The 12,458-nt window shown below is 40.7% G+C and overlaps 1 protein-coding gene across 2 annotated transcripts in view; it reads left to right on the top strand.

The window, feature by feature from the left end:
- Window positions 1-12,458, top strand: part of LOC126776464 (dystrophin, isoforms A/C/F/G/H) — a 568,446-nt gene that overhangs the window by 18,671 nt on the left and 537,317 nt on the right. For both annotated transcript variants that reach the window (XM_050498980.1, XM_050498981.1), the window contains exons 3-10: window positions 3,743-3,835; window positions 4,255-4,393; window positions 5,137-5,258; window positions 5,735-5,933; window positions 6,633-6,802; window positions 10,699-10,917; window positions 11,381-11,488; window positions 11,876-12,000. In XM_050498980.1, coding sequence (XP_050354937.1) covers window positions 3,743-3,835; window positions 4,255-4,393; window positions 5,137-5,258; window positions 5,735-5,933; window positions 6,633-6,802; window positions 10,699-10,917; window positions 11,381-11,488; window positions 11,876-12,000 — 1,175 coding nt within the window. The remainder of the gene's footprint in view (window positions 1-3,742; window positions 3,836-4,254; window positions 4,394-5,136; window positions 5,259-5,734; window positions 5,934-6,632; window positions 6,803-10,698; window positions 10,918-11,380; window positions 11,489-11,875; window positions 12,001-12,458) is intronic.

Here is a 12,458-nt window from a genome sequence, read left to right on the forward strand (position 1 = left end):
TATACCCTTATTTAACATCTCAGAAATTAATTATTATTATAACATATAAAATTGTATTCTAAAGAAAGTAAACCAAATAAAAGATTTAGGAATAATAATTGATTCAAAAATGAATTTTATCCCGCGAATTATTTTATTGACGACTTTATAAGTAAGTCATTGATTGCGCTAGGATTTATCAAATGAAACACAAAAAAATTTAAGAAATCAAATTCAATGGTTACTTTGTACAATTCATTCGTAAGAAGTAAATTGGAATACTGCTCTGTTGCATGGAATCCGTTTTATCAAATTCATAAGGACAGGTTAGAAAGAGTACAAAAAAGTTTTTAAAATTGTTGTCTTCTAAGGACAAAAAAAAAATTATTTGAAAAAGTACACTGATTTGTTAAAATATTACAACATGAGCACACTTGCAAGTCGCAGAGATGTGATGGATTTGCGTTTTCTACATAAAATCATATCAGGTAATATAGACTGCCCCGATCTTTTCAGTGAAATAAAATTGGCCATAACGAGACATAGTTCAAGATTTGTGAACATACCGACTTTTAAATGTCGGTTTTCACGAACAAATATAGGCATAACAGCGCCTTTAAATAGGGCCTTTAAAACGTATAATAATGTTTATAAAGAGGCGCATTTTAATTTGTTTTGGTGATGGCATGGAAGCATACAAATTTAAAGTAAAATAATGCTCTGACGGATTGCATATTTAAATGTTAAAGTACTGCCACGAATGGTTCATTAATTCTTTTTTTTTGCGTTTCTGTGTATAAATCTTTTATTATAATATGTTAGTTAAAAATTTTTATTTTTGTTATTTATTTTTATATATATTTTTTCTTTATTCTTTTTTAATTGATTTGTATACGTTTTGTTTTGCTTATGCGATATCTTTAAAAATGTTAAGTTGGAGTGAGCGAGATGGCCGAGATGGCCCAGTGGTAAAAACGCGTGAATCTTAACCGATGATCGTGGGTTCAAACCCGGGCAAGCACCACTGAATTTTCATGTGCTTAATTTGTGATTATAATTCATCTCGTGCTTTACGGTGAAGGGAAACATCGTGAGGAAACCTGCATGTGTCTAATTTCACTGAAATTCTGCCACATGTGTATTCCACCAACCCGCATTGGAGCAGCGTGGTGGAATAAGCTCCAAACCTTCTCCTCAAAATGAGGAGAGGAGGTCTTTAGCCCAGCAGTGGGACATTCACAGGCTGTTTCGGTTCGGTTCGGGAGCGAAGCTGAAATTGTGAAATTGCATGTAGTGTTAATTAGGTGTCATTATTTGGAGTTGTTATTTTCTGGGACAGACATGTAAAAACATTGTACATTGTGTTGGCTTACTATAAAATAAAAAATAAAAACATATAAGCAAAGAGACTTAACATAAAACGCGCATAATAGCCGCGGGCGAACGGTAGTACAATCTATATTAACCTTTATATATAATACACAAGTTGTACGAGTAGTATATATGCGTCGCTTCGTCGCTTTGTCTCACAGACTCGCGGGTCGTAGTTTACGTAATGTTATATTAAATCCAACACAAACACCCTTGAACCTTTACAATTGCGTCGTGAGATAGCAGCACTGAGCGCTTTCTATCGACTGTATCACGGCGAGTGCTCTGAGGAATTATTCTCTCTAATTCCTGCTTCCCCCTTCCTTCTTAAGTCCACGCGAGCTGGTTCTCGATGTCACCGCCTAACTGTGACATCAATTCCATCGCGAACAAAGAAATTTGGCAACTCCTTTCTTTGTCGCACTTCCAAAAAATGGAATTCCTTACCAGCTCACGTATTCCCCTCCTCTTATAACCCGGGTTCCTTCAGAGGAGGTGTGAAGAGGCATCTTGCGGGCCGGCAGGGCGAAGGCGGCTAGTGCAGAACGTTTTTCCCGTCTGTACTGGCCGTTGTCGCGTTTGGACTCTACTACCACTTACCATCAGGTGAAGTAGAGTCATTTGCCCTCCCGGCGATATAAAAAAAAAAAAAAAACACGGAAGGACAGTGACGGAATAGAGAGTGCACCTGTGTTTGCGCATACTCTAGTGTGCACTATTATGTGTCCAGCGCAGGTGGATTGTGTCTCTTGAGATGGGCCACCGTGGCCGCAATTTTTCAGGACATCATTATGTATAGAGTACAGATAAAAAGTATAATACATTATGTCATGGGTTTGAAACTGTGAAGTACTCGCCCACATAACATTACGCCCGCATTGTTGCTTCGAAAACAATTCATGACGCTCGTGTCATTGGACGCCTGTAACAATTTAATCAAAATTACCAGCAGTAAATATATTGTTGCGTCGGCAAGTTTTTTGATTATCTTACATAATTCATTAATTCATACTCGCATTTCACGTGAACAAAAACTTAGACTTTTCCATTGTTTATTTATTACTCGACAACGTTAAAAGGAGGGTTAGGTTATTAGTTTATGTGTAGCAAATTAGCTTTATTTCATATTTGTTCGAATGAGATATATCGTAAAGCTTCGTTTTACTGTCCCGCGTGATGATGGGACATTATATTTAAAGACGACATAAAGTATATGACTTATACATTACACTTACATGACAAATAATGTATATATCCTATCCATACTCAATTTTATATCGAAATACAAATAGTAATTCCAAACCTAACTCGTGTTTAACCTACGTGTTATGTGTTTAACCTACGTGTGTTTGGTTATGGTAATATAAAAGTTTTAATAAAAGGCATATATGAGAAAATGCGTAGGAATCATGGTCCTTAATAGCATCATATATTTGCAACATGTGTAATTGGCTGGCTAAGTCCGGTTGAAGAAATTATTTCGCAACCATTCACATGTTATATCCATTCGCACATCTGCCTCGTTGGTCTGGTGGCTAGATGTAAGGCCGCAAACCCGGAGGTCCTAGGTTCAATGCCCAGGTCGGGCCAATAAAAAGTTATTGGGTTTTTCAGTCAGAAAATTCTCAGTAGCAGCCTGGAAGTTGGAAGTGTGTACACTCCCGTGCTTCGGAAAGCACGTAAAGCCGTTAGTCCTGCGCCTGAACTCTTACCGGTCGTGTCGGATTGCCGTCCCATCGGATTATGAGAGTTAGGAATAGAGTGTGCATCTGTGCTTGCGCACAAACTTGTGCACTATAATATCTCCTGCGCAGTTGGCAATCTCTCTTGAGATTGACCGCCGTGGCTGAAATCGGTCTGGAGGAAATTATTATTATCCATTCACATTGAAATTAATGAACAATTATAATATACTTTATTCCAACAGACTTCATAATTTGAATCGTTATTAAATCAGTACGTATTATAAAACAAAATCCCCCCGTCGCGTCTGTCTGTCTGTTTGAACGCGATAAACTCAAAAACTACCTAGTGGATTTTCATACGGTTTTCACCAATGGACGGATTGATTCACGAGGAAGTTACGTGTATAATTTATTACGGTTTTGTGAAAATTGACTGAAATACGAAGATGATTGTTGAAGAAGCCAATGTTTAATAGAAATGTTATATATTACAATATAAACGTTTTATGTACAATCTTATTATTCTCGGGCGAAGCCTGGGTAGCTAATTTACTATAAAGAAAAGTCAACTGCCGCATACCTGTATGTAAAATTCACTTAGAAATGAAATATGTTGTATGATTATAAATGTAATTACATTTTTTTTAGAAAATTTTTGTTTTTTATTATTTGCTTTTATTATATATATTTATTTTCTATTTTTTTAGCACGGCAAGCCGCTCGTAGAAGATCTGTTTCAAGATCTACGAGATGGAGAAGTTCTGCTGGCACTCCTCGAGATTCTCACCGCGCAACAGTTTGTAAGTAATTTTTTAATATTCAGTAACGTAATTAAAAATATATTGGGGTGACAAATGGGAGGGCTAAATTAATATAGCTGATAAGGATATAAGGTTTAGAAATAAATAATAAAAAAAAGGTAACTGTAGTGCAGTTTGTTAATGGCAGCCTTGCCCAAAAGCGTACGTATAATTTAAGAGCAGATTGTGTGATGATGTGAAGCAAAAATAAGATGAATATTGATGCAGTTACTCTGTTCGATACACAGCCTATTAAATTGTCTTCGAAATATTTTTTTTTTAAATTCTTCCATATCTATATTCACGCGGCCAAATAAAATGGATAGGGGCAAGCGAATGTTAATTAATAATTTAAAATCTTTCTTTTTTTCATATTATGAATCAAATGCCATTATTGTACGATTTATTTTTCGATTCAGAAACGTGAACGAGGACGCATGCGTGTTCACCACCTCAATAATGTAAATGCAGCTTTACGCGCGCTCGCGACTGCCGGCGTCCGTCTCGTCAACATCAGTAGCGGAGATATCGTGGATGGCAACCCTAAACTGATACTAGGTAAAAAAAAAACTAGAATATTCTCAATATTTTATATCCCACTATTAAAAAACCAAACCAATATTTGCGAATGGGATGGATGTCACTTGAGTTTATTATTTGTATTATTTCTAATGTTAAGTCAAGTTACAATTGACGGGCCGGTGGCGTGGTTGGTAGATACTTGCCTTTCACGCCGAAGGTTGTGGGTTCGATTCCCACCCAGGACAGACATTTGTGTGCATGAACATGTCTGTTTGCCCTGAGTCTGAGCGTAATTATCTATATAAGTATGTATTTACAAAAGAAAAGTAGTATATGTAGTATATCAGTTGTCTGGTTTCCATAGTATGAGCTCTGCTTAGTTTGGGATTAGATGGGCAGTGTGTGAATGTCTCAGGATATTATTATTAACTCTACCTGATTAAAATTTTATCTGAAGTCGACTACAAGTTTTTTTATATTGTAAGTTTTATAAATGATTTCAAATTTAATTACTATTTAAATCCAATATCATCCTTGAACTCGCTTCAATTCTTTTTAAATATAATATATTTGTTTTTATATGTAAATAGTTACTACATGTCCAATATTCTCTATAAGTCTATTTTATATTTATAACTGTGTATTAATAGATAGTTTGAAGTCAGGACATTGTTTTTAATATGCACATATTCTGTGTCAAGTGAAAACTATTTAAAACTATGCAACTGAATAATTTGACATGGCAACATTTTAATAACATTATTTTATTATAATTACAGGATTGGTGTGGAGTATTATTTTGCACTGGCAAGTTCATTATCACTTGAAAGAGTTGATGTCGGAATTGCAGCAGACGAATCTTGAGAAGACATTGTTAGCCTGGTGCCGGACTCATACACAAGTAAATTATAACACTGTTATTATTAAATTATTTATGATATATAATAATCAGTCATTACGATCACTTTGTTACCCTTATCCCATTTTTTCTCCCTTTATACCCTCAGTTAGATGTATCCCTTAAGTAGTCCAGTGGTTTTTCAAGCGTTATAGCCTTATTTGAATGACATGTACTAACAAAAAAGTCTTCTTATAGATATCCGTTTTTCCATATTAAATGTTTATACCTAGATATTCTTTCCTTTTGGTTTCTATTTATCTTTCAGGCATACTCTTATGTTTAATTTATCATTCTATAGAAATAAATTGTAATGCATACAGTTGAACTTTTTCCTATGCAAAATTCAATCATATCTTTGAACGCAGTTGCAATATTTACTGCTCAAGTTTGTTATAAATAACCTAATTTATCATCCATACACCGAACTTTATCATAAAATATAATACAAGATTATTAATGTAGATTTTTTTTAATAGAATTATATGGGCGTTAAAGTTGAGAACTTCACATCATCATGGTCAGATGGACTTGCATTCAACGCTTTGCTTCATCGCTGGAGACCGCAGCTGTTTGACTACTCCAGCTTACTCAACATGACACCAGCTCAGAGACTGGAACACGCGTTTGCGCTTGCCCAACGTCACCTCTCAATTGACCAGCTATTAGATCCTGAAGGTAAGTCAATATGATACAAAATTAATGGCGTTAGTAATGGCGTCGTCCTGTACTTAACTCGCATTTTGTGAATTGGAGATATTTTTTGTATTGTATTTTTTGTTACATTTATGGTAGGGCTTTGTGCAAGCTCGTCTGGGTAGGTACCACCCATTCATCAGATATTCTACACTATACAAAACAGCAGTACTTGATATTGTTGTGTTCCGGTTTGAAGGGTGAGTGAGCCAGTGTAATTACAGACACAAGGGACATAACATCTTAGTTCCCAAGGTTGGTGGCGCATTACCGATGTAGGGGATGGTTAACATTTCTTACAATGCCAATGTCTATGGGCGTCAGTGACCAATTACCATCAGGTGGCCGATATGCTTGCCTGCCTTCCTATTTTATAAAAAAAAAAGTAAAAAAACACGTGCCTCGATCATGCCACTGAGCGCTTAATACAATCTCCTCAATATGTAACATGATCATCAAGACCCCATGGCAGGTCTTGGTTCAGACTAAAAAAAATCTTGGTTATGTATGTGGCTTATCATCCAGACTTATTATAAAAATAAATATAAGATATGATTGTTAATTGTTTATATCATAAAGCTGCTTCAGATGTTTTATAATTGATGGTTTTGGCTGTAGATAATTTTAGAAATTATAGATGTTGAAATAATTTTAATCAAACAAATATCTGTTATCTTTCAGATGTAAACACACCAAATCCTGACAAGAAATCAATAATGATGTATGTGATGTGCTTATTCCAATCTCTACCTCACTCGAACGATGACATGGAACCCGCTGAGCATGTGGAAGGCACGGAGCACGGCGTGGGACAGTCTGCTGATATGGACGAGCCAGCTAGTCCTACCGATGTTAGTCCTGAGGTTGATATATATACATAGAATTAGGAAGGGACACAGACATGCAGGCAACTGCTGAGCCGAGCATATATACATATATATATATATATATATATATATATATATATAAATAAATAAATAAATTTGAGCCGAGATGGCCCCGTGGTAAGAACGTGTGAATCTTAACCGATGATCGTGGGTTCAAACCCGGGCAAGCACCACTGAATTTTCATGTGCTTAATTTGTGATTATAATTCATATCGTGCTTGGCGGTGAAGGAAAACATCGTTAGGAAACCTCAATCAACAGCCAATCGTTGTCCACTGCTGAACATAGGCCTCTCCCAAGGTGCGCCAAAGCTCCCTGTCCTCCGCCTTCCGCATCCAGTTGGTGCCCGCCACCTTCTTAAGGTCGTCGGTCCACCTGGCTGGAGGGCGCCCTACGCTGCGCTTGCCGATTCGCGGTCTCCACTCTAGGACTCGTCTGCTCCAACGGCCATCGGTCCTACGACATACGTGACCAGCCCACTGCCACTTCAGCCTGCTAATTTTGCAAGCTATGTCGGTGACTCCGGTTCTTTTCCGGATAATCTCATTTCTGATCTTATCCTTCAAAGATACTCCGAGCATAGCTCGCTCCATAGCACGCTGAGCGACTTTGAATTTGTGGACTAGTCCCGCAGTTAGTGTCCACGTTTCGGCACCGTATGTCATGGCAGGTAAGACGCATTGGTTGAAGACTTTCGTCTTCAAACATTGCGGTATAGACGACTTGAGGACTTGACGAAGGTTGCCAAATGCTGCCCATCCCAAGCGAATTCTTCGATCGGCTTCCTTCTCGAAGTTGTTCCTACCGACTTGTATTACCTGTCCTAGGTAGGTATATTCACTAACAACTTCGAGAGGTTTCCCCTCGACATATATCGGTCCCGGCACGACATGCCTATTGAACATGACCTTGGTCTTGTCCAAGTTCATACCGAGACCGACACGCCGGGAAGACTCGCCTAGGCTACGCAGCATTTCGGTGAGTTGTTCCAGCGACTCTGCTATGATGACGATATCGTCGGCAAATCGAAGGTGTGAGATGTACTCGCCGTTTACATTGACTCCATACCTAGTCCAATCCAGCGTTTTGAAAACGTCTTCCAACGCGTTGGTGAACAGTTTCGGGGATATTACATCCCCCTGTCTCACCCCTCTGCGCAGTTGGATCGCCTTCGTCTTACAGTCCTGGATGTGGACAGTCATTGTAGCGGCGTTGTACAGACATCTCAGTACCTCGATATATCTCCAATCGATATGACATCTCTGCAATGAGTCGAGCACTGCCCAGGTTTCGATGGAGTCGAAGGCTTTCTCGTAGTCCACAAATGCCATACACAGCGGCTGATTGTACTCTTCGGTCTTCTGCACAATCTGCCGAACAGTATGGATGTGGTCCACGGTGCTGTAGCCTGATCGAAAGCCGGCTTGCTCTGGGGGCTGGAACTCGTCAAGTCGTCTGGCGAGACGGTTCGTGACGACTCTTGAGAACAGCTTATACACGTGACTCAGGAGGGAGATTGGTCTGTAGTTTTTCAAGAGGGTTTTATCACCTTTCTTGAAAAACAGTACCACCTCACTCCCGCTCCACGTTTCCGGGGTCTTGCCATGTTGGATGACGGAATTAAAGAGGCTTGCTAGCTCTTTCAGGACCGGAGTCCCGCCTGCCTTAAGCAACTCTGTTGTGATTCCGTCATCTCCCGGAGCTTTGTTGTTTTTAAGCTGTTCTAGAGCCGCCCTAATCTCTCCTTGGTCAACGACCGGGAGCTCCTCGGAGTAATGGCGCATAAGAGGGGCGCGCTGGTCATCAATACTGATTCCCACGGGTTTATCCGATCTTGAAGAGAACAACTGCCCATAAAACCTCTCTACTTCTCCGATAATCTCAGGCCTAGAGGTAACGACCCCACCATTTTCAGTTTTAAGTTTTGTCAGACGCGGCCTCCCAAACTTGCGAGCGAACACTTTCGATCCCCGATTTTGCTCAATCGCAGCCTTGATGGCACGGGTATTGGAGCGTCGGAGATCGCGTCGCGTCAGCGTTTTTATTGTTCGGTTTAAGGCCTTATCTGACAAAAACGATGGTAGTTCTCGTCGTTTTCTCATGAGCTCGAGTGTCTCAGCAGAGAGTTTTGGTGCGTTGTCTCTTCTCTGTGGCGGAAAACACTTGCGGGATGTGTTTTGCAGTATTTTGACCAGCGTGTCGGTTCTCTCATCAATGCTGCTTATGGTTTCCAACGCGGTGAATTGATTTTGAAGTTCCATTTGGAACTTTTCGGAGCCTTGAGCAGCTTGGAGCATGGTAGGTCGGAGAGTAGACCTCATCATTCTCGATCTTTCGGCTTTTAAGTTGATATTTAGAGTGCCTCGAACCAAGCGGTGATCACTTCCGGTATTAAACCTGTTGATCACTGAAACATCTCTAAATATGTGCCTTTTATTCGAAATGATAAAGTCTATCTCGTTCCTTGTCACGTTATCGGGGCTTCGCCAGGTCCACCTCCTCTGAGGCTTCTTTTGAAAGAAAGAATTCATCAAAAAAAGCCCCTGAGCTTCGAGAAAGTTTACCAGCATTTGCCCCCTGTGATTTCTGCAGCCCAAGCCGTAAGGTCCGACTTTCGATTCACCGCTATCTTGTACTCCCACTTTAGCATTAAAGTCTCCCATAACAACATTGTAGTGGGCCTTCGAGGTGTCGTTGAGGGCCTTTGCGATGTCCTCGTACATCGCTTCGACCACATCATCAGAGTATGTCGAAGTTGGCGCATATACCTGTACGACCTTCAGGGAGTACCTGTCGGAAAGTTTTAGGACAAGGTACGCTACCCGGTTCGACACACTACTGATTTCCACAATGCTGCTAATGAGATCCTTTTTGACTAGAAAACCGACACCACCCTGGGAGAGGTTATCACCTCCGCGGAAGTAGAGTAAGTTACCGGACTCTAGAGTTATCGTGTCCTCCCCCTGTCTTCGGACTTCAGATAACCCCAGTATATGCCAGTTTATATGACTTAACTCTACTTCTAATTCGGCGAGGTGATGGTCCAGCCTCATCGAGCGTCCATTATACGTTGCCATTTTCAGTCGTTTTATACGGTAGCCTGCCGTGAACCGGTGATTCTTAGCACCCCCTGCCCTGCCGATACCGCGACCGCTACCTTGGTCGGGCCTAGCGGGCTTGCCGGTAACTGGGGGCCTTTTTTTTGGGCGCATCTGCCATTAATGGAGGGGTTTGCCCATACTCGCCGCGCTGGGCAGGCGTGTTGGCGAGCGCAGTAGGGGGGGTAAGATGTTTATGGGAGGGACGCTGCTGCCCATCCCCCCTTTTCCCCGTCCCTCAGTCGCCTCTTACGACACCCACGGGATGAGATTGGGGGAGTACTATTCTAAGCCGGTACTCCACGGCATTAGGAAACCTGCATGTGTCTAATTTCACTGAAATTCTGCCACATGTGTATTCCACCAACCCGCATTGGACCAGCGTGGTGGAATAAGCTCCAAACCTTCTCCTCAATAAGAGGAGAGGAGGCCTTTGGCCCAGCAGTGGGACATTCACAGGCTGTTACGGTTACGGAAATAAATTTAACTAAGGTACATCCTCAACGGCCACTAGCCAGTTTATAAAACTGCAGCCAAGTATTGCCATTCTACAGCTTATTCGACCATATCCATATCGCGCCAATTCAACGTCAATTGTTTGTCTTTATTTTGTTAACAAATGTTGTATCAAACATTACACAAGAATGCTTAGTTAGTTCATATATTAAGGATTTATTTTTTTCTACTTAGGTGTGCAAATTATTTGTTTTATTTTAATTAAGAAGTAAGTTTTGTTAACTTTAAGTGTGTTATAAATTCCAGGTACTTGGTGGAGGAAGCGCAGCGGTGTCTCGTCCGGTATCCGTGGCTACCACGTGCTCGGTGGAGCTTGGTGCTTACGGTGCTGCATTAGAGGACGCACTCGCAGCCCTACTCGACGGTGAAGAACGTTTGCACGCGTCACCACTACCGGAGGAGAGCGAAGCAGACCAGCCTGGTGCTTACCTAGCAGCACTTAAAGAACATTTCCATTCTCATGAGGTATGTCACATAGGCAGCTATAGAAAATGTCGGTGGTCGATTATTAATCGCTATAATTCGGATCGATAAGAATCTGCTTTAAAAATGTTTATAGAATAAATTTATATACGAGCTTCGAGAGTGACTCTAGAGTCACTTAGCAACAAATCGTGTCATATGGAGTGTTTTGCTCACACGTTTTATTAATGTACGCGTAGCTAATCAAATAAATGCTTTGTATGTATGTGTGTCCTCTTCCCATCTATGTCTGACATATGATTGTAAGCATTCGATAAATGTCTAAACGATTTCTACATTAGAGTTGATGAGTGAAAGGCAAACGAATTGGAAGGTGTCGAAGTCACTCGTCAAAATTGTCATTTGTGTAGTTTTGTTTAAAAACAATTGTCTATGTTTTCGGAAGTAGTCAGCCTGCATGTGGCCTTATTAAGACTAGTTGTACGATTTGGTGGAACGGTTTCAGAAATTCCTGCTGGAGCTGTCGGAGCAGCAGTGCCGCGTGGGCGCCGTGCTGGACGAGGGCGCGCGCCTCGTGCGCGACCAGGCGCTGTCCAGGGACGAGGCCAACGAGGTACGCTCGGCGCCCCGCGGACATGTTATAGTGCACAAGTGTGTGCGCAAACACACGTGCACTCTCATTTCATTCAATTCTATGGGACAGGACCTCGAGATCTGTGGGCTTATATCTAGCCACTAGACCAACGAGGCAGGGTGTTATATTTCATTGAAAGTCAGTATCTATGAGCGATAGTAGTTTAAAATATTCTTTAAAAAAAGAATGTACAAGTGATATAGTTAACTTATTATATATTTATAAACTACTCATGTATATATTACGTATATGCTTTTATAAGTGGTAGATACTAAATACCAAATAATTGGTGAATGTGTAATATGATATGATTCGCATTTTAACTATCAATTATTAAAAAACTTCTCACGAGTCGATATTGGCCAGGTCCGTCTCCAGATGCGCCTGCTGAACCAGCGCTGGGAGCAGCTGCGGCTGGGAGCCATGGACAAACAGGCACGCGTGCATCGCGCTCTCATGCGCGCGCAACATCGGCAGCTCAACGCTTTTCGGTAACGCTCAATAAATCATTTATCAGTTAGTCACACCAGACAGGTATTAGGTATTTACTGGTGGTAGGGCTTTCTGCAAGCTCGTCTGAGTAGGTACTACCCACTCATCAGATATTGTACCGAAAAACAACAATACTTGATATTGTTGTGTTCCGGCTTGAAGCGTGAGTGAGCCAGTGTAATTACAAGCACAAGGGACATAAAATCTTAGTTCCCAACCTTGGTGGCGCATTGGCTTTGTAAGCGATGGTTGATATTTCTTACAATGCCAATGTCTAAGGGCGTTTGGTGACCACTTACTATCAGGCGGCCCATATGCTCGTCCGCCTTCCTTTTCTATAAAAAAAAAACCTGGTGTAATTTAACTATCAGGGTTCCAATATACGAGTTAAAATATCATCGATTAGAAATAATTTTTGAATACGATATGTACATGAAGCGTTAGGTACAATTATAAA

This window comes from Nymphalis io, chromosome 20 (genome assembly GCF_905147045.1).
Source record: "Nymphalis io chromosome 20, ilAglIoxx1.1, whole genome shotgun sequence".
In the NCBI taxonomy this organism is placed as follows: Eukaryota; Metazoa; Arthropoda; class Insecta; order Lepidoptera; family Nymphalidae; genus Nymphalis; species Nymphalis io.